At 53.4% G+C, this 23,635-nt stretch overlaps 1 protein-coding gene across 1 annotated transcript in view; it reads left to right on the plus strand.

The window, feature by feature from the left end:
- Positions 1–2,456: 2,456 nt before the first annotated feature.
- Foxk1 (forkhead box K1) overlaps positions 2,457–23,635 on the plus strand; it is a 51,904-nt gene continuing 30,725 nt past the window's right edge. Inside the window, exon 1 of the mRNA XM_047533560.1 lies at positions 2,457–2,973. Coding sequence (XP_047389516.1) covers positions 2,462–2,973 — 512 coding nt within the window. The 5' untranslated portion in view covers positions 2,457–2,461. The remainder of the gene's footprint in view (positions 2,974–23,635) is intronic.

Here is a 23,635-nt window from a genome sequence, read left to right on the forward strand (position 1 = left end):
CTTTTTGTGAGGGAAAGTTTTGTGAGACAGCTTTAGCATGCCCTCTACACCTGAGGTGAGTAAGAGAAGAATTGTTTATCTATTTTTGTTGTTTAATGACTTTTTACTGGCCCCTTTCTTACCTTCTCTGTGATAATTGTCAATATAGCCAATGACTTTCTGTTTAAGGGAAAAGGGATTGCAAACAAATAGATGTCTAGACCTGTCAAGGTCACAGTGAGCTGGCTCTGCAAGCTCTGGGCATCCTAGTCATACAGTGTCTTCCTACTCAGTGAAGAATCATCTAGGTTGGTCAGTTTGTGCATAATTATTCACATTTAATATTAAGTCAGCCCTGAGATGCCTGGAAGCACATATATGCCTCTGGTCATCAAAGGGTCCTATCATTAAAAAGTGACGAGTCACATCAGATGAGCCAGAGGAAGTAAACTTGGAGTTTTATGTAAATTTCCTCTCTCTTTAGTTCGTGATAAATCATACATAACACAAAGTTTACAATCATCACCATTTTTAGAGGACAGTTTGGTGGCATTAAAGCACATTCAGATTGTTGGGCAGCCATCACCACCATCCATCTCCAGAACTTTCTGGTCCCTGCAAACTGAAAGTCTGTTCCTGTTAAATACTGACTCCTCTTCCCGATCCCCAGCCCCTGCCACCCACTATTCTACTTTCTGTCTCCATAAATCCAACCCCTCCGGGACCTCATAGGAGTGGCATCACACAGGACCCGCCCTTTGGATCTGGTTTCGTTCACTGAGCATAACAAGGCTCATCCATGTTCTAGCAACGGTCAAATTTTCATCCCTTCTTAAGGCTGAATAATATACCACTGGATGTATGTGGCTGGGCGTCTGGGTGGCTTCCATAGCTTAGTTGTGAATAAAATTGCTATGAGTGTGGGTGTACCAACGTCTCTTCAAGAGCCACCTTTTAGTTCTTCTATATGCATGTGCCCAGAAGTAGCTGTCTGCATCCTATAGGACGGGCACGTGTAACTTTTGAGGAATCGCCATACCCTTCCCCACAGTGGCTACACCATCTTATATTCCTACCTCGTCTCTGTGAATCTCTTTGTGTGAGATCAATACTTCTCAAATCCCTTGGCTTCTCTCCATCTCCCTCCTTAAGCCCATCTCTTCTGGTCTGGCAGCTTCCTAACTGGCCTCCCTCCCATGGATCACTTTGACCCTTTGTGCCACCAGAGTGAGTGAATTTTTAAATACAGGGGTGCGCATGCCACTTTCTGCTCAAGCCCTCTGTGGCTTTCCATTTCTTTTGAGGTCAGAGCCAGATCCTTATGGGACCCCACACAGTCCTGCCCTTCTCTTTTGCCTCCTTTGGTTCAGCCGACTTGGTCACTCTGTTCCACACACAGAGGACTTCCATCTGCTGCTCCAAGGTATGATGCTTCCATCTTTACACACGTGTTCCTTAGCTGGACACTGTACCCCCACACTCCCAACCTACTCCCCCAGTTAGTGCCAATTCATCCTTTGGTCTTTGGCCCCAGTGTCTTTACTTAGTGAAGAAATTCCTTCTCAATTAAGTAGGGTCTGTTGCTACAGCTTCTCATGAGTCCCTTGTGTCCCAAACACATACACATGCTTCCTCTGTTCCCATTCATATACTCAATAATGCAGTGCTTAGATTCGTGTTGGGAGGTGAGTGGGCAGGGAAGCTTCCCACCTCAGGCAGTCTGGACCGTCAAGTCTCCCTTCTCTTTTCTGGATGTCTCTAGGCAGCAAGTCCCCCACCAAACTTTCATCCGTTTTAATTTTCTGTAATTAGTCTGTCCCTGACTCTGACGAGTCTATCTCCCACTAGACTGTAAGCTCCCATCAGACTGGGAGCTGGGTGCACTTTCTCATACTCAGCAGTTATTAAAAGAGGGGACTACTTTTGAGGGGGAGGGGGGACCTAGCTGAATTAGCAATGCAGGAAAAAGACCCTAAGTCCTAGAAGGATTTGAATAATGCCCAAGTTGCCATTCCCTGTTTTCAGCTAAGATCCGTGTTGGGGGTATCTGTAGTCCCCTGCGTATTGGCTGAATGGTTCCGAAAAGAACAGAGGGAGTCGGGGATGGATCGCCAGTGTCCTCAGTCAACCTTGATCTTCAGTGACTGCGAAACTCTCAATGGGGGTACCTAAGTCGGAGTTTGGGGTGGAGTCACCGGGGCCCAGGACATGCCTTTGGTCATGTCCCCCTTTCTCCGGTGGCCCTGCGCTAAAACTTGCGGGGGTCGCCGGGATGGAGGCGCGGGCACGCGCTGCCGCGAGCCGGGGCGAGCAGGGGCCGCGCGGCGCGGGGAGGGAGCGGCGCCCGCCGGCCCCCGCCCGCCGCGGCTGCCGCTGCGCCGCGCCGCGCTCCGCTCCGCGTCCGGCCCGGGTTTCCGCGCGCACCGCGCGCCCCGCCCCGCGCCGCCTCGCCGCCGCCGGAGCCGCTCGGAGCTGCGCGAACATGGCCGAAGTCGGCGAGGACAGCGGCGCCCGCGCCCTGCTGGCGCTGCGCTCGGCGCCCTGCAGCCCCGTGCTGTGCGCCGCGGCCGCCGCCCTCCCAGCCGCCGCGCCGCCCGCGCCCGGGCCCGCCGCGTCGCCGCCGCCGCCCGCCCAGCCCCCGCCCGGGCCGCCGCCGCCGCTGCCGCTGCCGCCCGGCGCCCCCGCGGGCGCGGCGCCGGCGCTGGTGGCCGCGGCGGCCGCCTCGGTGCGGCAGAGCCCGGGGCCGGCGCTGGCGCGTCTGGAGGGCCGCGAGTTCGAGTTCCTTATGCGGCAGACCAGCGTCACCATCGGCCGCAACTCGTCGCAGGGCTCGGTGGACCTGAGCATGGGCCTGTCGAGCTTCATCTCGCGGCGCCACCTGCAGCTCAGCTTCCAGGAGCCGCACTTCTACCTGCGCTGCCTCGGCAAGAACGGCGTCTTCGTGGACGGGGCCTTCCAGCGGCGCGGCGCGCCCGCCCTGCAGCTGCCCAAGCAGTGAGTCCCGCCCCGACCCGCCCCGCCCCGCGACCCGGGGGTCGCCGCCGCTGCGACACCGTTCGACTTGAACCCCCAAGGCCGGCCCTGAACCCCCGGGACCACCCCGGCCCCTCTGGTCCTGAACCCCGGAGACCATCTCCTATCTCGACCCCACTGGGCCAGAACCCCTGGAGTTAACCCCCGCTGCGACCCCACCTGCCTTGAATCTCGGGGACCGCCGCGGTCCCCAGTCCCTCCAGTCCTGAAGCCCCGGATCATCCCAGACACCGACTTCACCGGGTCTGAACCCCTGGGGTTCACCCCTGCTGTGACCCCACCCGGCCTGTATCCCGAGGGTTAACCCCGACAAGATCTTACCTGGCTAGAATCTCCGAGACCACCCTGGCTGTGACCCTCCTAACCTAAACCCCGGGGGGCCCCCACACCAGCCTGAACCCTGGGGTAACCCCCGGCTCCCCCTAGCCTGAACTCCCAGAGTCCACCCTGACCCCACCAAGACTAATCTCAGGGGCCACTCCTGACCCTCTCCAGCCTGAGTCCCCAGGATGAGCCCGACCCCAATTCCCCTGGGCCTCAACCACTGTGATCAACTCCAACCCTGGCTTGTCTGAATCTCTGCGGTCACTCTGGACCCTTGACAGCCTAGACCCCCAGGTACACTCCTGACCCTGATTCCCGCTGGCCCCCAGAGTCACCCCAGCCCAGCCTGGGTCTTGAGGTTACTCTCCATGCCCTCTTGGTTTGAACCTCAGGATGGTACCTCCAGACCCCACAGGCCTGGACCCCAGTGATCACCTCTCCTGACCCCCAGACCATGAATGTCCTGGAGTGGGTAGCAGACAGGTAGAGGGCATAGCCTGGTGGCAGAGGTCCCAGGGTGGACACCTCCCCCCATAGTCCCTGTGTTAGGGGCAGGTCTGAAGTCAAGTCTCCGCAGGGCAGGGAGGGGCCAGGACAGGAAGTGTCTGCCTCAGTGTAACCTAAGGTCAGAGGTGGTAGGGAATGGGAGGCCTTTGCCACTGGAAGTGGGGCCCTTGTTTTCAGAGCCCCTTTGGACCTCCGACCATCTGACTGGTGCCCTGCCCCTCCTCTGCCCCCCGGTTCCTGCAGTTCCCCACCCCATGTGCTGCCCTCAGAGGTCTGGGACCCGAGGTCTGTGCTTTGGGAGAAAGCCTGTCAGATTACTCACTTCCTCTGCTGCACTTTCTTTTTCTCTTCCGTAATCGTCTCCAGCCTCTCACTAGTGTATGTGCCCTTCAGTGCCAGTGGGGTCCACCCGAGGGCTGTCTGTCTGTCTCATAGCGCATTAGGAGCACCCGAGTCAGGGAGTTTTTGCTGGGCTAACTCCCAGGCCCTGCCTTTCTTCCTTTAAACTTCTCCCCTTCTAGGTTCGGGCCTGTTTGTTGTAGACACTAGATTGAATGGTTTTCCACATCAACAATGACTCACTCCCATTTAGGGTGTGAGAGGGAAAGTGTACCTTCATTTCCCAAACCTGAAAGGTACGCACTTGTAGAGTCAGGACTTGCAGATAACAGTTGTTCCAGGTGTCACTGCCTTCTCCCTCGTGACCTACGTAACTCCATCCATGCCCATGTAAAGACATTCCTGGGCCAGATCCTCTGGTGAGAAAATGACAGGTGAACACTGCTCTCTGCCTCTCACCCACCCTGGCCTCCAGAGGCTTGCTGCTGAAGCTTCACGTAGCTCAGATTCTAGAAGTGCCCCATTGCGGTCCTCTTGTCGCGTTTTCCTAACCAGGTCCCCAATTAGTGGATCATGAGTGAGGTGTTCACACTAGGGTTTTCCCCATAACAGAGGAAAGTGTGAACTCACAGGTTCCTGGTTATCTACCAAATTGGCCAATTCCAAGTCTTTTATTTTTGAAACTTCACTGATGCACACAGTGCCTCAAAGTGTACTTCAAGGAACTGGTATCTCAGTGGGTGTGTTCGGGAGCACTGGCTTAGCTGGTGGGAAATGCTTGTGGCCACTGAGTTTGTGCTTTAGACGTGCACAAAGTACTGGACCCAGTGTACCGTCCGTCTTTATTTGACTTCAGCTATACTTCTGAGCTCCATCCGTGTCAGCGGAGATGCGAACAGTAGGAGAACAGAACCCGGTGCAGGAGGAAAACTAGTAAGTGTACGTCCATGTCGCCCTCCTAGAGAAAAGACATTTGTTCTGCAAACTGTTGAAGCCTGTTAACAATAGTTGAACAGTTCCAGCGGGTTGAGTTCTTCCTTTAGGAAGCTAAGTAATCGCGTATATGGAACAGGATGTTGTGAACTTCTGTTTTAGAGTTAGGTCAGGTTTCTTAGGCCGATCACACTGAATGTAATCAAGAAATTTCAATGAATTCAGAGCAAGGAAGTGGGTTGTGAACATTATTGTCACCCGGAATGGGAAATGGATTACTGACTATCACGGCAGCACTCAGTGCGTCTGTTTCCTAGGGCTTTGGTGCCCAGTTTTGCTATTAATATTTAAAGCTGTGAATTTCTTTGCCTTAACTGGGAATTCTCTCGTGGCATTGGAGTTTCGCTGACTTGAATGCGTGTGGATTCAGTGGGCTGAATGGCTTTGGGTTGCTGATTTTGTATTGTACTGATTCCCGAAGCAGTCTTGTCCTGAGCCCCCTCTTTCCCCATCCTTAGGACAGGTGACAACCACCTGGGTGACCCTTGCATGCACTCCCCTGTGCAGCTCCCACTTGGGAGGGAACCCAAAATTCACCCCTATTTGTTACTAGAAGTATAGCTTTTCCAGTCTTCAATATTTTTAATTATTGGTGTGGGGGGGAACAACTTGTGACACCCCTCAGAGCTGAACTGGGCACGCTGCAGGGTCCGACCCTGCAGTGGAGAATCAGGCCAGCTTCTCCACTTCAGCTGCTAGGCCTGCTGAAGGGAGTGCGCGCCTGCTGATCCCGTGCCTTCTTCAGGTGGGCTTGGCAGGACCTCACGTGCCTCAGTGGTAGCATTTTTTTCTAGATCCTAAACTCCTTGAGGCTGGAGCTGAGAATCTGTCCCCTTTAATTAGCCTTGATGCAGGAACTGGCCAGCAGTAACAACTCAGTTATGCTTGTTGAATGAAAGAACCAATGACTAAGGGGACTTGTAGTTTCTATAGGGGCAAAACAATGTTACAGACTTGCCTTTGTTTCCTGAAATGTGGCGGTATTCTTTGGTCACAGAGGGGTTGTATGTGTAGTCTTGGACACCACTTAATTCCAAATTTGAATGGGATATGACTGGTGGACTTGAAAGACCCTCTCCTGGTCCCTTCTCTGCAGCCCTTTCCCTGGAGCACTTGAATCGTTAGCACAAAATCAGAACTTCCCTTTGCAGTGACTTTGAGTAGCAAGATTTATGAGACCCTTTTTTACCTTGTTACTTGTCTTTACTTTCCAAATTTTCTGCAGTGAGCATGGTTACTTTCTAAAAACTTTTTGTTGTTGTTGTTATGGAAAATTTCAAACATAAAACTGGAGTAGCGAACTGAGGTGGACAGACGCAGTCCCTCGTGTCCAGTTGCCACTGTACGGCCACACCTGTTCCATTCGCATCCCTGTTCTACCTTCCTCCTCCCCTAGTTACTGAGAAGCAAATCACAGATGTCATGTCACTAAAATTGAAAAATTTTTACCATTATCACACCTGAAAAGTCGGTTCCCTCCTGTCATCTCTCCACTCAGCCTTTGGGATTCCCTCCCTGCGCCCGGACTTTCTTCCTTGTGTGCCTTTACCTGAATCAAAATCCAGCCGAGGTCCTGCCGGGGGCTTGGTGGCGGTGCCTCCTGGACCTCTCACTCTGCAGGCTCCGTGTCACTCTCTCTTTTTTTCTTGCTACAACTTACTCATTGAAGGAAGAGGGTCCTTTGTCCTGGGCAGTTTCCACGTCTCTGCTTACAGATTGCATTCCTGGGGCATCTGTTGACTGTGCCTGTCACTCCTATAAATCAGCTATTGGTCCGAGAGATCTGATCAACCTCCAGTGTTTGCTTGTTTACTTGTTTATTGCCAGAACAGCATGGCAGACGTTGCCGTGTGTTTCTGTTAAAAAGTAAAAGTGTTCCGTGTGGCTCCTTTTTGTAACTAGCTTTGGCTAGTTGTTGCCTGAGTCCCTTAATTTATTATCTCATGTCCTTTCGTGGCTCCTGCCAGCTGCCAGCCTCAGGTGCTTAGTGGTGCTGACACCCTCTACCTGCTGAAGGCTGCGGCGAATGGCAGGTGTTATGGATCCCGGCTTCTGCACTTGTACTGTGATAAAAAGCAATTAGTTGTAACCACCAAAGCATTTTACTACACAAATAATTATTTTAGACCCAATAAAAGCATACACAGCATAGTTTCTCGTTGCTGTTTTGACTGGCCAGTTGAAATATGTCCAATTAGTTTTTAACCATCATACAACTAGTTATCCATAGGACATTCTTATTTTGAAATTAATTGGAAGGTGCCGCATACGTAACAACGACTACGAGTTTGTCTGCATGCCCGTGGTGTAGCATCCAAGGACAGTCGTAGCCTTCCTTCTTCTGCATTGCCTCCCCAGAGGGAGCTGCTGGGTCATGGCTGGTTGACCAGGAATGGTGTCTGTGCTGAACTGAGCTTTGCACTTGGTACAAGAGAGGGTGTCAGATCAACCACTTTCCAGGAGTCAAAACCAGAAGCTGTGAGGACTAGGGTTGTGCTGTCCTCATCTCCACGCGGAGGGAACCTGGAGTGGATATGAGCAGAGCCACATGGGGAGGGGTCAGCTTGCTATAGCTATAAGGGTAGCAGAAGCCACGTGAGGGACCATGGTCTTCCAACCTGGCGTGCTGGACCTGGGGCCAGAGTTGGGCAGATCCAGGTGAAAGACGGTCTGAGAAGAATGTGCTCACGGGTGACTGGATAGGTGGAGGAGGGCTTGGCCTGAGGCTGGGCGGAGGGGGCATAGCCAGCCTTAGGCAGGCTGGCAGAGAGCTGTGTAGCAGAGGGGGAGGAGGCCTTGGCGTGTGTGTGTGTGTGTGTGTGTGTGTGTGTGATCATCCAGGCGGAATAGGAAGTACAGTGTCTCCTGTTTCTTGCTTGCTAAGTTGGCTGTGATCGTGCATCCAGTGTCGTCCAGTTAGACCATCATCTGGTTAGAGACGTGCTTTAAACACTCCTGGGAGCCAGTTGTTGCGTCATGTGCCTGTAATAGCAGAGATCCAGGAGACTGAGACAGGAAGATGGCAAGTTCAAGGACAACCTCAGCAACTTGGTGAGACCCTGTCTCAAAATAAAAAATTGAAAAGGACTAGGGATGTGGCTCAGTGGTACAGCACCCCTGGGGTCAAACCCAATTATTTAAAAAAAAAAATAATAATGCCATGGGAATGTGGTAAATCGGGAGTGGGTCCCCTGAGTCCTGGTTACATTAGCCGTCTCCTAGTGTCTCATGCTCGTGGAAGGTCTGGGGTTTACACCCCTTCATAACAGAGTTCACATAGCGTCTTAAAAGTCAGTCGGTGGACAGGACGTTGTTTCCCCTGCAGTGTGTGTTGGAATGAACCTAGGGTGAACGGGGGAGGCCTTTGTCGAGCTGCTGGAGGAACCGGGTCGGCGGTTGTAGGACCTGAGAGAGGGTCACGTAGAGGCCTAGTGGGGTTCCTATTGAATACTTTTGAAAAAGACACAGCTATGTTTAAAATTATGTGCTGAAATGAAACCAAAGCCTTTGATTTGGAGTTACGGTAATTTACTATTTGCTGTTTTTGCATCTTGTGAATGTCAGGGGATAAACTTGCTAAATTAATGACAACTCAAATTGCAGCAATGCCTCATTACCATAATTACCCCACATTTAAAGCATTTCATATTAAAATGAGAGGATTATTTGAAATGCTTTTACTTTGATTTCCTGGAAGTAGACTGTTCCGTCGCCATTTGTTAGGAGATTTCCTAGTTCATTTTCATTGCGTCGATCACTTCAAGAGTTCTAGTTTCCTGGTAAGATGTTGCCAGTTAATTAAAAAGAAGGAAAAGCAGAGCGTCCGTGTGAACATGGTTTGTGAATTTGTAAGGGAAATCGAGCGGCGTGCTGTGTGTGGCGAGGCGACTAAGGACAAACTGGCCCAGCGTGGACCCCTGCCCTCGGGTGACCCATCGGTGGGATGTTGGTGGCGGTGCCTCCCTGGCCACCAAGAAAATGGGCTGTGCGTGCTGTGCTTCACTCAGACGCGACGGTTCCAGCTGCTGGCTCTCCTGAGCACAATTTCTGGTAGGTAGAGGAGGCCGGTCAATAGACAGAAGGTGGAGACGGACATTTCCTGCGTGACTTGATTAAGAAGGCTCCCGTTGGCCCCAGTCCTCTGGCACGCGTTTAACCTTGTCCCAAGGGCTCACGCTTCCGTTTATCCTCTCAGGTACGAACTATTCTTCGGCACTGCAGAGCTGAGCTCTGATCTTGTTGCTGTGATGCTCAGGAACCTCGCTGGCGTCCCAGTACCTGCTCTTCCCCCACCTGCCAAGGGTCCGACTCGGTGGCACTGCCTGGGCACACTGCATACATGGCAGCTTGCAGGTGTTGATCCCGGGGTCCTCATGTGCCCCTACACATGACTGGGGACCTTGGAGTGCTTTGATTTATCGAGATATGTCTGTTGATGTTTACCATAAAGGAAATTTAAACACATTTCTTAATCTACTAAAAATAGCAATAATAAACATTTTAAAAATACCTTTACCAGGAAAAAAAACTGTTTCCCAAAGCAAAACAAAATTAGAAGAAGGGTCTTTTCTTCTCCTCCTCCTTCAAATGTCTCCTATGCCTGGCCTGATGGCGACTGCTGGGCTTCCAAAGCTGCCTCTGCTTCTGGCCTGTCGCGGTGTGTTGTCTTGGCCTGTCGTGTGTTGTCTTGGCCTGTCGTGTGTTGTCTTTGCCTGTCACGTGTTGTTTGGCCTGTCACGTGTTGTTTGGCCTGTCATGTGTTGTTTGGCCTGTCACGTGTTGTCTTGGCCTGTTGCGGTGTGTTGTCTTGGCCTGTCGCGGTTTGTTGTCTTGGCCTGTCGCGGCATGTTTTCTTGGCCTGTCACATGTTGTCTTGGCCTATTGCATGTTGTCTTGGCCTGTTGTGTGTTGTTTGGCCTGTCACGTGTTGTCTTGGCCTGTCGCGGTGTGTTGTCTTGACCTGTCGCAGTGTGTTGTCTTGGCCTGTCGTGGTGTGTTGTCTTGGCTGAAGTACGTGAAGAGGATCCGGCCACAGATGTGTGACTGGAAATGGGGAGCAATTCCGCAGGCTTTTCAGGTGACTGAAGCTCCTGGCGTGTCACCAGGATGAGAGGAGCGCTGGTTTCTTAGAGGCTAGTTGCAACATGGAATCTGAGCTGCGTCCGTGGGCTTCTTGTACCAGATTATGGATTACGTTAAAATCCGTTGCTGTGTCTTGCGTCATAAATGACCTTCTTACCCCCACACATGGTTTTGTGATATCCCACATTGACCATGGGAAAGCTATCAATCGAGGTATGTAGACCTCGCATCAGTGCATTTTACCATGCAAAGAAAAGTCTGAGCCACCCTTAGGGTCAGTTGGTAGTTAAACGTGGCTCCCTTGAATTTAAAAGTGAAAACAGTGTGTGGGAACAGCCTCCAGTCGTTGGTCTTATTGGTGTCCTCTGCCCTCGGTGGTGCCTGACCCCCTCAGCCAGGGCCCGCAGGGCTGGAGAGGGCAGCGGGATGGGCTGGCCGGGCAGGGGTCTCTAGTAATGTCAGCCACCTGTGGGTTTTAGGCAACTGTCGTTTGGGATTCTTTGTGGAACTTCCCCCATGCACACCAAGAGCTGCCACTTTGTATACATGTTAGGAGAATGCGTTTTCTCCCTGCCCAGCGGCACAGGGACCTGGGGGTGCCTCCTCTTCATCGCCCCCTCCCGAAAGGCAGGTGCTCTCCCATCCCTCCCGAGAAGGCTCTGCTGATGGTGATCGTGTCGCAGAGATGAGGGTCCCTTCTGTTTCCACCTGCGTGGTTGTAGCCCTGAGGGTGACTTGCTGGCCCCTCCAGAGACCTGTGTGGCTCCAGTTCCAGGGTGTTCTGGGGCTTGGGGCGGGGTTGGCAGCATCAGGATGCAGACGGTGACTTCACAGCTTACAGGGAGCAGTGTGCCACCTTCCCTGTGGCCAGGCCCCGTGGTTGTTTTGGTGGTTGTGACCTGGGAGTCATGGGGCCTGGTGCAGTGAGCTGCAGACTCACTGGGACACACTCCCGCCTGGTCCTGGGAGGGCGAGCCAGGCTCAGGTGCCCAGGGCCTAGGGGCAGAAAGCCTTCCCTGAAGTGTCCCTTGTACCATGTTGATGAAACGAATGCCCCATGTGTCACCAAAAGCAGTGGCTGGGCTGCTCTGAGCGGGAAGTGATTTGCAACCCTGGTCATTCCTTGGAGCCAGTCCTGAAAGAATGTCAGATGAAAGCTGATGCTGGGGACAGCAGACTGACGGTGGCAGGCACGAGGTTAGAGAAGGAAAGCACGGAGGGTGTTCCTGTGCCACGGGACACGTGCATCCTGCCTGCCTGGCAGGTGTGTCCCTGGGGTTGGGACAGTGACTCATCTTAGCCTGAGGAAGATTCTGCCCTCCGAACACCTGGCTCTCTGCTGGTTCTGGATCAGCCCAGAAACACACAGAACCCCAGTTAGGTCCTAACCTGCAGGAAGACCTTGCCAGGTGCCCGGCTCTCTTTACAGTCGCATTTTCCTCTGTAAGTTGTGGCGTGGGTTGGTTTTTCCAGGCCAGCCTACCCTTGGTTTGGCCATAGGGATGTCATGGATAGTCTAGAACTTTCTATAGCAGCCCTGTTCGACTGCAGGCCATGTGGGGCCAGCAAGCATTTGGAATGTAGCTGACATGACTGTGGAACCAAGTTATCTGTTCCAGCCTTTAAGGTAACTTGGAACAGCCACAGGTGCTGTTGCTCCCTGGGGTGCCCAAGCGCCTACTGACCACTGGGTGTGGCCACCACCTCTGTCTGTCCACTCACCTCAGGGCGGCCTGCAGTGTGGTTGGAGGTGGGGACCATGGGGTCTGGTCCAGGCTGTGAGGAGGCCCTTGCTCCTGGTTCAAGGCTCCTTTGAATGCCTGGTTGCTGCACAGGTGGACAGCTCTCCTCTGTCCCTGCCACTGTGGCCTCTGGTGACCAGTTCGAGTATGTGCCTTCCATGTTCCCCTCATTACCCTCCTGAAGCCAGAGGGAAGAAAGTCATTCAAAAGAAGATGCCTGCAGCGTGGGGGCAGGCATGCTGTGCGGGGGGCTTCACAAGGGAGGCCACTGTGTACCTTGGTTATTAGGGTTGCACATGAGTGCAGGCCCCTAATTTTTCATTCACATCCTGGCAGATGTTAAGGTTCCTTTGTAGCAGGGGGTGTGGCATGTCTGCCTGTCCCTGACTGCCACCCGTACCGCTCCTGTTCGTGCCGGGTGGCATTTGTCTAACAGGCTTCCACACCACCATGCTCTTGGCTCACGGGTCCTGCCGTGTCAGTCACTGCATGTTGGGGTGAACATTAGGCATTGCCTATAAGTCCCACGAGGGCAGAGGCTGGCGCTGTCTGGAAGCTACACTGGCCCCCACTCAGCTCTGCAGGATGGCATGAGAGACGAGGATGGGTCCCAGGGAAGATGGGCCAGGCCCAGGCAGCGGATCTCACTTCCACTCATGCCAGTGATCAGAGCTCAGCCCCTGGCCATTCCAAGGAAGGGCAGTGTGCCCAGGAAGGAGACGACAGCAGTTCACTGAACAGCTAGCCAGTCCATGTTAGATCAGGGCAGCCAGCCGTCTGTATTTATAAATAAAGTTTTATTGGAACACGCCCTGTCCAGTGGTTTCTGTGCCATCCATGCTGCTTAACTGGGACAGAGGCCCCGTGGCTCACGGGCCTGTGCTGTTTGCTGTCTGCCCTTGACAGGAGCAGATTGCACACAGGCCCTCAGTCTGTTCTCCAGGGCAGCGTCCTGCTGAGCTTCCGCACCCCGCGTTACCGGTTTGCCTCATCCAGAGCCCTGATTTCTCTTGTCGTGTTTAACCCTAGGTGTCGTATGTGTTTGTTTTCATGTTCGAATGGATTTTTTTTCCTCATGACTTTCCATAGAGTCAGTGTTAGGAAAAGTAGGCTATGTGTTTTTCTTTGGTATGAGTTTTATAATACCAACTTCAAAAAAAATCTTATGGTCAAAAAAAAAAAAGCTTTCAAGAAAGTTCCAAGATTTGTACCAATATTTGCACCGATTTGTACCACCCAGGTGTGTTCCTTTGTAGCCTTCTTTTAGTTTAGCTTTTCTCTGCATGTGCTTTTAGGGGTGAGCTAGCTGTATTGTGTCCATCCCCCCTTGCTTCTGCAGCCTCTGTTTTCTGTAAATAGGGGTATCTTATGTAACCTTGAACACACCAAGTCTGGGAGGTTTAGCATGGATAGGATGCTTGTAATCTGGCCTGTAGTCCACATACCAGTTTTGTCAGTTGTCTTGGGAGCTCCTTTAGCATGTTCCGACCCTGGCGTAAGACGTGCTTCAGAGTGAAGGGTCAGTCATATTCACTGTCACGTCTTTCTAGTCTCCCTAATCCGGGACAGTTCCTTTCTTTGTCTTTATTGACCTTGACATTTTTGAAGAAAACAGCCCAAATATTTTATCTTATTTGTCTGGTTTGAAAAATCCTGATTAGAATCAGATTGAGCACCTCTGCCCGACACGTGCCTTCCCGGGCTGTGTCACCAGTCAGTTTCCAGCCCTGGCCTTCGGTGCTGTCTGGCTTTCCCACCAACTAGTTACTGTTTCTTCTTTTGTAATTCATAAGTGGTGTTTGGGGTTGGGCACCAGCGTAGAACATTTTGTATCTAGTGTATTTACTGTTTCTAGTAACCGGGCTCTCGGTTCCTGTGCTGCACTTCCTAGGTCACTGTCTTTATCTGCAAGTGAAGTTTACTTTTGTCTCTCTCTTCCACTATTTTATATTTTGTTTCTTTTTGTCATCTTGTTGAATTGGCTGGAAAAACCTCTAGGTGACGTTGAACAAACATGGTGACGAGGGGCTTCTTTCTTGCTGCTCATGGAAAAGGAACACCGGAGGGTTTCAGAGAGAAGGCAGTGTTGACTCTCTAGGAGGCACTTCCTCCCTGGGCGTGGTGGCACATCCCTGTGGTTGCAGCTCCTCGGGAGGCCGAGGCAGAAGGAACCCTTGAGCCCAAGAGTTGGAGGCCAGCTGGGGCAACTTAGCAAGACCCCATCTCAAAAAAAAAAAAAAAAAAAACCTAAGAATAAGTAAGTTTTTTAAAAGCCACTTCCATCCGGGGACCTTCGGTTTAATCCCAGAGCTCCATGGAGCCCTGCAGTTGTAGTGGTGACTTGCACTTCTGTTCGTCTGCTAGGCTCTTGAGAGTTATGGGAGGAACACCACACTTTCCTTTTTTACTACTGTGACCCCAGTGCGTGCCAGTACTCTTGGCACCCAGACACTAGGTGCTTTGTAAATAATCGTTGGCAGAATAAACAAACAAATGGCAGAGAGCTGAAAGCAGAAATAGTCTGGGAAGTGATTGGAGCTTAATTTGCTTAGCTTTTAAAAGATCCAGCCAAGTCAGGTTAGCTGGGTGCCCGTGGGCAGGCAGCCTGGCCTCTGAGCCCATGTCCCCCTCTGTAAAACACACACCCTGCCCACTTCCCAGGGAGGTGTGGGAATCGCAGGACGTAAGTTAGAGGGACTTACTGGGTGCCTGGCATGTAGAAAGTGTCTAATCACCCCCATGTCCCCACATCATTGTCACCATCATTGCTGTCCTTGTTCCCAAGCACAAGGGACTGCCCTCGCCCTGCGGAGCCTGTGGGTGTCGGAAGTTGGGTGCAGTCTGGGGTGAGGGACCACGGAGGGGCCCAGCCCCTCTGTCCCAGCCTGTTCCAGCTGAGGTGGCCGTCAGCTGACAGGTCCACCAGCCGGACAATGGGCCGCCTACCTCCAGGGTCCCTGTGGTCCCTGCAGGCTGTGTAGTCAGAGCAGAAGGTAGGGCTCTGCTTCCTTGTGTTACTGAAGAGACAAATTCGGGTCTTCCTTTAATGTGGCGCAGGGCCCGGTGGAAACCTGGGAGGAGGCGGGAGGATGCAGCCAGCGCTGTCCTGGAAGGGTGGACCCCGAGCTGGGGTGCGGGAGGGCGGCAGGTAAGGGCGAAACATCAAGTCCACGGTGTGATTTGTATTCTAAGGCGTTTAAAACCAGGAAAATACGAAGGATAATTGAGCGATTGCTGGGCACCCACTCAGAATTGATGCCGTTGCCATTTTGTCAAAATTTTCCAGCCCTTTTGTGCAGGAAGAGTGACAGCGTGTTGCAGGTGAGTCGAGGTCTCTAGTGTCCCCATCTCCATCCCGTGCTCCAGCAGCGGCTCCTCAAGGTTAACCTGGCCCTGCCTCAGGCTTCAAAGGCATCACCTGGGAGTCGGGGGCGAGTGTCAGGGGACGTGTGTGGAGCGCAGGGCTCTGACGTCCCTAAGCGTGTCCTGGGTTGCCTTCCCTGTACGCGGCCTTTCCCACTTCTCCAGAGGGCTTGCACCCAGCACCACGGTCAGCAGGGTGCCGTCTTCGCAGCCTGGCGTTGGGACTGCAGGCTTAGCCAGGCCTGCTGCCCCTCTGAACGCCTTTCCTTCGTTTTCCAACACTGACGTTGGCTTTCTGTCCCAGGAAGGGCCAGGTTGACTCCCACCACTGTGCCCTCCAGGTCAGGCTCCGGGTCCTTTGTCCAGTCCCAGGGCCTTCTCTCCAGCTCACCCCTCCTGAGCTAGTGGCGCGTGTGACAGCTTGTGGATACCTCCGGGCGGGAATCGAATGAATATGGAAGTCTCCCTGGGCTCCTCCAGCCGTCCCTCCCGTGCCGCCATGCTGAAGGCAGGGTCTGGTGCCCGTCAGCAGGCTGACTGTGCCCTATGTGTGGTACCCCTTTGGGCATTTTGGACATGGCGCCCTTTCTGAGGAGGTGGCTCTGCAAGCTCAGATCTGGGTCACCCGCGGGACCCAGTGATGAGGGGAGTCAGAGCCCAGGCATGGTGGACAACCAGAGGGTCACCAGCCCAGAGTGAGGTGGCTCGGGTATTCCCCTGCAGTGGGGGAGCCTCATGTGGCTCAGAGACGCTCCCTGGGACGCGAGTCTGATAGGTGGCTGTGCGGGCTCACCTGCTCTCTGCACTGGGGTGTGGCCTCTGCAGGTCTGTCCCTGCAGTGGCCCAGGCGACCCTCACGTCTCTCTTCTGTGAGCCACAGGAGGCTCCCTCCCTGCAGCTCGTGAGTCTGTGTTGGGGGTGGTGCTGCTGCAGACCCCGGGCAGCCACAGCTATGCCTGGAGGGCAGGTGGTGCTCAACCCGCCCTCACCCTCCAGCCTGGGCTCTGTTCTGGCTGACCTGCCTCGAGGGCCCCAGTCGTCCTCCGGTTGGTGACGGCCCCACTTGGTCCCAGGGAGCCCTCTTGCTTCTGGAGTGCCAGGGGGAGAGACGGAGGGGCTGGCCACAGCCCTCAGCTCCCCTTCATCTGCTTCAAATAATGGACTTCCCTGGAAGATTTTCCCCTTGCATTTAGTTAGTGTGATTTAGGGGATTGAATTAGTCCCGCAGATTTAGTTTTTCTGTGACATATTTTTTTTGTTTTGTTTTTTAAGTGCCAATAAGATTGCTGGTGGGAGTCCCTGGGCAGTTTTGGGGGATTTCCGTTTGTTTTGTGTTTGAACTGAGGGGCAGCCTACCAGTGAGCTACATCCTCGGCCCTTTTCATCTTTTACTCAGAGACAGGGTCTCCCTGGAGTTCCACACTGGCCTTGAACCTCCCAGGTTGCCAAGATTACGGCACAAGTCACCGCTCTTGGCACCCAGCGTCACTGCGCAGTTTTAAGCAAGGCTGTCCCTGGTCAGAGGCTGCTGCATGGCCTGAGGTAGGGGCACAGAGACTGTCACCGGGGTGACCCGTTCGAGCAGGAGCCGCCTTTGAGCGTCGTGACAGCAGGGCACCAGGAGCCTTGGGTAGCCTTTCTGGGTTTCCTGTCCAGGGCCGTCTGTCACCCACCCACAAGGTCCTGCACCCCAGCCGCTGCCAGCCTCCCAAGTGGCTCTCAGCACTGTGGTAAAGCGTGAATGAAGGCTGCCCCTGTCACGCAGCCATCACCACCACCCGCCAGCGTGTTCGCTCCCCAGGCGGAATCTGCCCGCCCAGCCCTGGCACTCCCAGGCCGTCCCCATGACCTTCACTCCTCACCCCACATGCACTTCTGGGGTCTTTGATGTGCACGCTGCAGCCCGTCTGACCCTGACTTCCATTTAATCTAAATGTTTGTGGCACCGTATTTGCTTTTCTCAGGCGTCCTAACCCTGTAGCTGCCCTCCCACCTTGTGCCCAGCCCTGCCATTCATTGCCCGCACTGTGGCTTGTACCGCCCTCTGCCCCTGCCCTTCCCCCCGCATGCTGGGTGCCCCTGCTCACTGTCCACCATGTGGACCCCGCCCCTCAGGACCCCTCAGGACCCCTTCTGGGGACCATGGCTTGTGGTTGTGCCTTTTGTTCAACTTGTGCACTTCACGCCTGCCTTCCTGCTCCGTCGCTCTGGAAGTTCTGTTGAGGTCAGACCACATATGGAAGCGTTTCTGTCACTACTTGTAAGGATTCACATGGGCCCCATCCCTGCTGGCTGTGTCACTGAAGCGAGTAGCAGGGGACGCGGAGGAGGGGAGCGTTAGCACCCTCCCTGGCCTCCTGCCCTGGAGGTGTGTGCTGGGGACTTTGCGAAGTCGCCGCTGCCTTGCAGCCCTCGCCCAGGCGCAGCCTCGGCTCCTCCAGGACACGGGGCTCCTGGGCCCTTTGTGTGGTCATGCTTCTCCCTGTGCTGGTGGCTTCCCTCATCTCTCACTCGCCTCTGGGGATGGGGGTCACACGCAGACACCGGAGCCCTCTGCCCATGGCTCTCCGCCTCTGATGAGCTCCCAGTGTTTAGGTGGCACAGGGTCCTGCCATGGCGGCCAGCTCCACGCCGGCTGCTTGACTGCTTGTGATTGCAGCCAGGCAGCGTTGGTCTTCTCAGCTTTACGAGTCATGGTTTCGTCTCGTCACTGTTGTCTAAGAAGCCAGGGAAGTAGGATGCATGTTAATCACGATAACTGTCCAATGGGTAGGGATCCTCCTGTGGGACTGGGGAGGGAACCCAGGGCCTTGTGCTTGCTAGGCCAGTGCCCCTCGACGGAGCCACACCCCCAGCCAGAAAGGTCGGTTTTGTTTTTGTGTTTTTCTTTTTTTTTTTTTTGGTGCTGTGGCGGGGTGGTACCAGGGATTGAACTCAGACCACTGAGCCACCTCCCCAGCCCTTTTTGTAAATTATTTAGAGGAGGGGGTCTCGCTGAGTTACTTAGCACCTTGCTTTTGCTGAGGCTGGCTTTGAACTCCTGATCCTCCTGCCTCAGCCTCCCAAGCCGCTGGGATTACAGTTGTGATGATTGTTGCTTTAGAGAACTCATTCATCCAAAATGACTTTTTCCCTGGAGAATTCCAGACTATTAATATGGTAGCGTTAACAGAAAGTGAAATCTTCAACTTAAGAAATTAAAGGTTTTTCAGGTCAGCCTGCATGCATAAATTTTCTAAGTAAAAGTTTATGTGCAACTTGTTTTTGTAGGAACCAGTTTTTAAAAGAAAACTTTAAAAAGGTGCTTTAGCTTTCATGTTATATATCTATATAGCTTTATTACTTCAGGCTTCTCCATGACACAGTGAAATGCTACATTACAACAGAGAACCTTCCAGAAGCTTGTCCTCAGCCAACCTCATCACTGAGCAGCAGCTTGTTCAGGCCATAGGATCTGTGGACCCCCATGGCAGAGCCCAGCCTTGACCAAAATGTCACTATGTGGCATCTGGGCTTATGGAAAAATCTGGAAAATATAGAAATGTGGGAAGGAAAAAAAGCACACACAGCTGTCCACCAAGGTGACTGTGCCTTGGTCTCTACCAAAAAAGTCCACCGTGGGACTTCACCGAGCTGTGTATTTGCATATTTGCATATTTATGGCTGCTGAACATCAGAATCTTTATTGGTGAGGGACGTTAGAATATTTTTTAAAATACCTTTTCTGTGTGAACGCTCAGTTTAAGCGGTGGGTGGGGTTTTGCTTCCCTAAGTTAGGAGTGCACATCTGTAATGCTCTCGGGAGGCAGACTGGCCCAGGCCAAGCAGGCTGCAGGCGCAGGGCTCCCTGCCCAGCCCGGGGCAGGGGCGTGGGCTCTGCACCCCGCTCTCCACGCCCTCCAGTCCAGAGGCCCTGCCCACCCTCGGACTGGTCAGACGTGCGGTCCTTGGCAGAGGGCAGTGCGTGTGTGTCGGGTATCGTCTTCCTGATTGTTGACTGCAGGCCTCCTGCTCAGAAACCACCCGGCAGCCTGAGGGAGGCGCTGCTCCGGGAGGGTGGTTCCTTTCCTGGGGACACGGGCTAAGTCGTCTTTGAACCCCGAGTTCAACGGACCCTTCCCTCACTGTGGGACAGTGCCAGGTGTGGTGCCCCTGTCCTCCTGTCACCTTCGGTGTCCCTTCTTGAGGGAGGGTTGTTCATGGTTTTCGATCTCCTGCGTTAGGGTTTAGATGCTGTAGCAACAATTCCTCGAGGAAGTAATTCAGCTGCTTCACACGCTCATTGAATTCTCTTGTCCTTTCTGCTTAAAAATAAAAACCAAGACCCCAGGAATCCTGCCTCTGCCCTCCATGGGGTCTCCATAGCAGACAGAGCACTGGACAGGGTCAGCCTCAGGGAACTCGTGATGTTTCTCCCTAACCCATTTCATGTTAGGTGCCTGTGCTGTGGGGACAGACACTGCTGGAGGGTCCCTGGACATTTAGGACATCTGGGGAGGGCTGCGTTGGGGCGGTGGGCCCTGGTGAGGAGCTCTGGCTCGTTTTTATTTCAGGGAAAACTGTGCTGATGAATGGGCCATCAGGGGTAAATTGACGGGCCGAGGGTGGGATTTGCATAACAATTAAACTAGTTTAGTGCAGCCTGTAATGCTGGAAACCTGGCTTCTCCCAGGCGATCGTTCAGTGTTATTAATCTGTTTTATGACCCAGTTTCCCCACATGGGTAATTTCTCCTTCCTGGTATTAGGATCTATTTAGAGACGTGGCTCTCTGAGCAGGCAGAGGAGGTGGTGGAGAGCAGTCCCTGGAGTCACTTCTCGGCCTCCTGAGCTGCTCCCTCCCCAGGTCTTTCCAGGCCGAGTGTCCCTGGGCGACATCCCGCTCTTATTATTTGTGGGTCCCTGGTTTGCCACCTATTCTGACTTTCTCACACATTTTTCAGGAATCTGAAAATGTGGAGGTGACGGTTGCCCCATAGCTGGTGGGGGTGTGTCCCAGCGGGACCTGGTGGGCTTTGCAGGAGCCTGGCGCATACACTCTTAGAGCCTTAAACCAAATAGCGGCTTTTTCACACGGGTGCTGATCCTGGGCTGTTTGTTTGGGTTTTATCTAGACTGCAAGGTCTCTAAAGCCAATCCCTGTTGCTTTGTCAACAGCTGTGGTCACCAGCAGTCGTCTTTGATTCTTTGATGGGGTTTTATCAGTGACTGCTAGTTTGGGGAAATGGACCTGCAGGCAAATCGGAGCAGGGCTGGGGCCAGGCAGTCCCGGGAAGCACAGGTCAGAACCAGCGAGCTCCAGAACCTAGAGTCCCTGTTAGTGTGGATCTTACATGACAGAACAGCACAAAGGCGACCTAGTGTATAGGTTGATGTAATAAAGTATAGTCATTTGCTGCACTGCTGTGTGGCGGGGGATTCCTTGGAGAGCCCCCGCTGGCCACGCACGTCTGCCAGAGCTTCTCCCACCCCGTTCTGTCCTGTCTCCTCATCATGGATTGCACTGCCCAGTGGATGACCAGCCCCGTCTTCTTCGAGGGACTGTTTTATTTCTGTTCTTACAGTCTGTACAGGGACAGGCACTGAAGTGCTTAATAAGTGTTGGTGAATTAAAGACCGGACCATCAGAGCGGGCAGGCCACAACTGACCCGCAGTGGCTGTCCCTTGGCCTGGTGGACACAGACTTTGTCTGCAGAGCCCGTGTGTAGGTGTCCATTTTGTGGCAGGCATTTGGGATCTGCCAGAAAAGAAGAGGTGTCAGAGAACTAGCAAAGTGGTCAACTAATTCTGCCACAATGACATTTTAATTCACCTGATAAAAGAAATCCAGTTGCATATCATGCCATTGGTTTGAACATGTACACAGTGAAGTGCCACCACGTAATGGTGATCGCTGACTCCAACTTGAGGGGCGTGGTCCTCTGCATATTCTCCCTGTTCAGGTAACAATTTCTCACCTGTAAAATGGGCCCAAAGGTAGCTCCTGCCTCCCGAGTCCGGAGGGTTGATTAGTTCACCCGGAGGCAGCGGGTGTGGCAGCTGACTCTCAGGGGCTTAGGAGCACTGGAGGCCGGGACTGGGGTTTGGGGTCACTCTAGGGTGCTAGAGGGGCAACAGGCAGGGTACAGATTCTTCAGGCCCTAAGGCAAAGAGTTAGTTCAGCAGTACTTTTTATGGTTTCGATGTTATTGTCAAAATAATTTCAAAAATTCAGTTTCTTTGCTTCTTCACAGGAGTTAGAATGTCAAAGCATACATAGAATCTGTCCTTTGCTGCCCTGATGCCTGTGGACAGTTATCCTCGCTTCTCTAAGCCTCAGTTTTTTCCTCTGAGAAACGATGTAGACAGTGCTTCCTTTCTGACATGGGGAGGCTTCAAGAAGATAGAGAGACTGGGAGTCTCCTTCCTAGGATCTGCACTCTCTACTGGCTACTCCTTATTTTCTGTGTGTGCTGGGGATTGAACCCAGGGGTACTCTACCACTGAGTTACATCCCAGCCTTTTTAATTTTTAATTTTAAGAAAGGGTCACACTAAGTTGATGAGGCTGGCCTTGATCCTCCTGCCTCAGCCTCCCAAGTTGCTGGGATTTCAGATGTGCATCACTGTGCCTGGCAATTGGCTGCTTATTTTTGAAAACTCACACAGATCAACTTCAGATTTGGTGTCATCAATCCATGTTTTAATTGGTACTTGTGTTAGAAGTGGAGTATTATAAATTTATGTAGAGGACTATTTTACATATGCCTGCAATAAAAAAAATGACCTTGGCCTTCAGATGAATTAGTGCACTCAAGGGTCAGCTTTCTGCCTGGAACTGCAACAGGGTGCCTCAGCATTGCCACCCAAGGTGGCCGCACTGCAGTGCAAGAGGCACCAGTTCTGGACTGGCCCCACAGGCCGTGGCTTAAGGGACACTGGACCCAGAGGGAGCTGCCCCATCCCCCCTGGAATCACAGAGGTCCCAGGCCTCGGATTCCCTCTGTTGCTTGGTTTTCAGTTTGTCGTCACCACTTGTCTTGGGACAGTTATCCTGTTTCTCTCCAGTTTCACGTGGCTGCTCCTTGACAGAGCCCTGCGTCTGGAAAACGCCTGCGTGTGATTTAAACGCACCAGCGACCTGGCCTCGGGTTCCAGCTCGGGTTCGCCGGCCTCCTGCCTTGCTGATCTGTTGCTCTCAGATCGGGAGACTTCGCTCTGTTCACACTCGGGAGTGCTCGGATCCATTTATGATTAAACACTGCGCAAACAGCCAGGGTGGCGTTGTTGACACTAGGCAGGGTCGATGCAGACACGGCGCTGGTGGTGGGGTGGCGAACATTTTTCTCTGTTTTGTTTATTTCCAGCGGACGAAGGATGACACTTCATTTTAAATTGTGCTCAGAGGCCTGTGGTTCCTGCCAAACTCCAACAAGATTGCATTTTTAAAATATGGCCAGAGGAGAGATAATGGCTGGTATTCCTGGGGCTCGCTGCTCCCAGGCCCCTCAGGCGCTAAGCTTCACACCTAGAGCTCATATCAGGCACCTCTGGTTCAGGTGGCTTATCCTGCTACCTTTGTGGCTTAACAAGAATGCCGTTCCTGACCTGCCAGTTAGCTAGCTCCCTTGTGAAGTGGCCAGAACCGTTCACAGCTGTGTGATTGCACAGTGGTGACCAGCGTCAGTGTGCTTGCGTGCCGGCCCCAGCCTGGGCCTGGAGAGCGAAGCTTAGGGTTGAGGTCAAGATCCCACCCCTACGTTCTTCTCTAAAAGAAGGGCTGCGCTCGTTTGGTCGGCCTTGTCTTAGGAGCACATCTTGTGGACTTGGGCTGAGCGGGTGACTCGTTGCCGAGCTCAGAGCTCAGGAGGTGCACAGGAACGCTTCTGCCCGCCAGTCCCTCCTGGTAACCGGTCTCTGGCTTAGAAGGACGTGGACTCCTGCCCTTCTGCCCGCAGAGCCGTGGTGGCTCCCCCCCCCCCCATGCCCGTGGGAAGCATGTGCAGAGGCGTGCCCACGGGGCAGGGTGTCACACCTTCCCCACTTGGTGCAGAGTGAAAGCCACGCCAGCCACCGTCAGGAGGGGCAGCTGCTCGGGGCGGAGGAGCCTCTTGGCTTGTTCAGTCCTAACATATTCACAGAGAGGGGGCAGGATTGTGACATGGGCACAGAGAGACCCATCAATGGCACTCATTTGCTGCCAGCAAGGCTGGCAGGCTCCAGCGTGAGTACCGGGGCTCAGGTGTGGTTGGCACCGGGACAGCCTGAGCAGGGTCGTCCACATGCCCTGACCAG

This window comes from Sciurus carolinensis, chromosome 18 (genome assembly GCF_902686445.1).
Source record: "Sciurus carolinensis chromosome 18, mSciCar1.2, whole genome shotgun sequence".
NCBI lineage: Eukaryota > Metazoa > Chordata > Mammalia > Rodentia > Sciuridae > Sciurus > Sciurus carolinensis.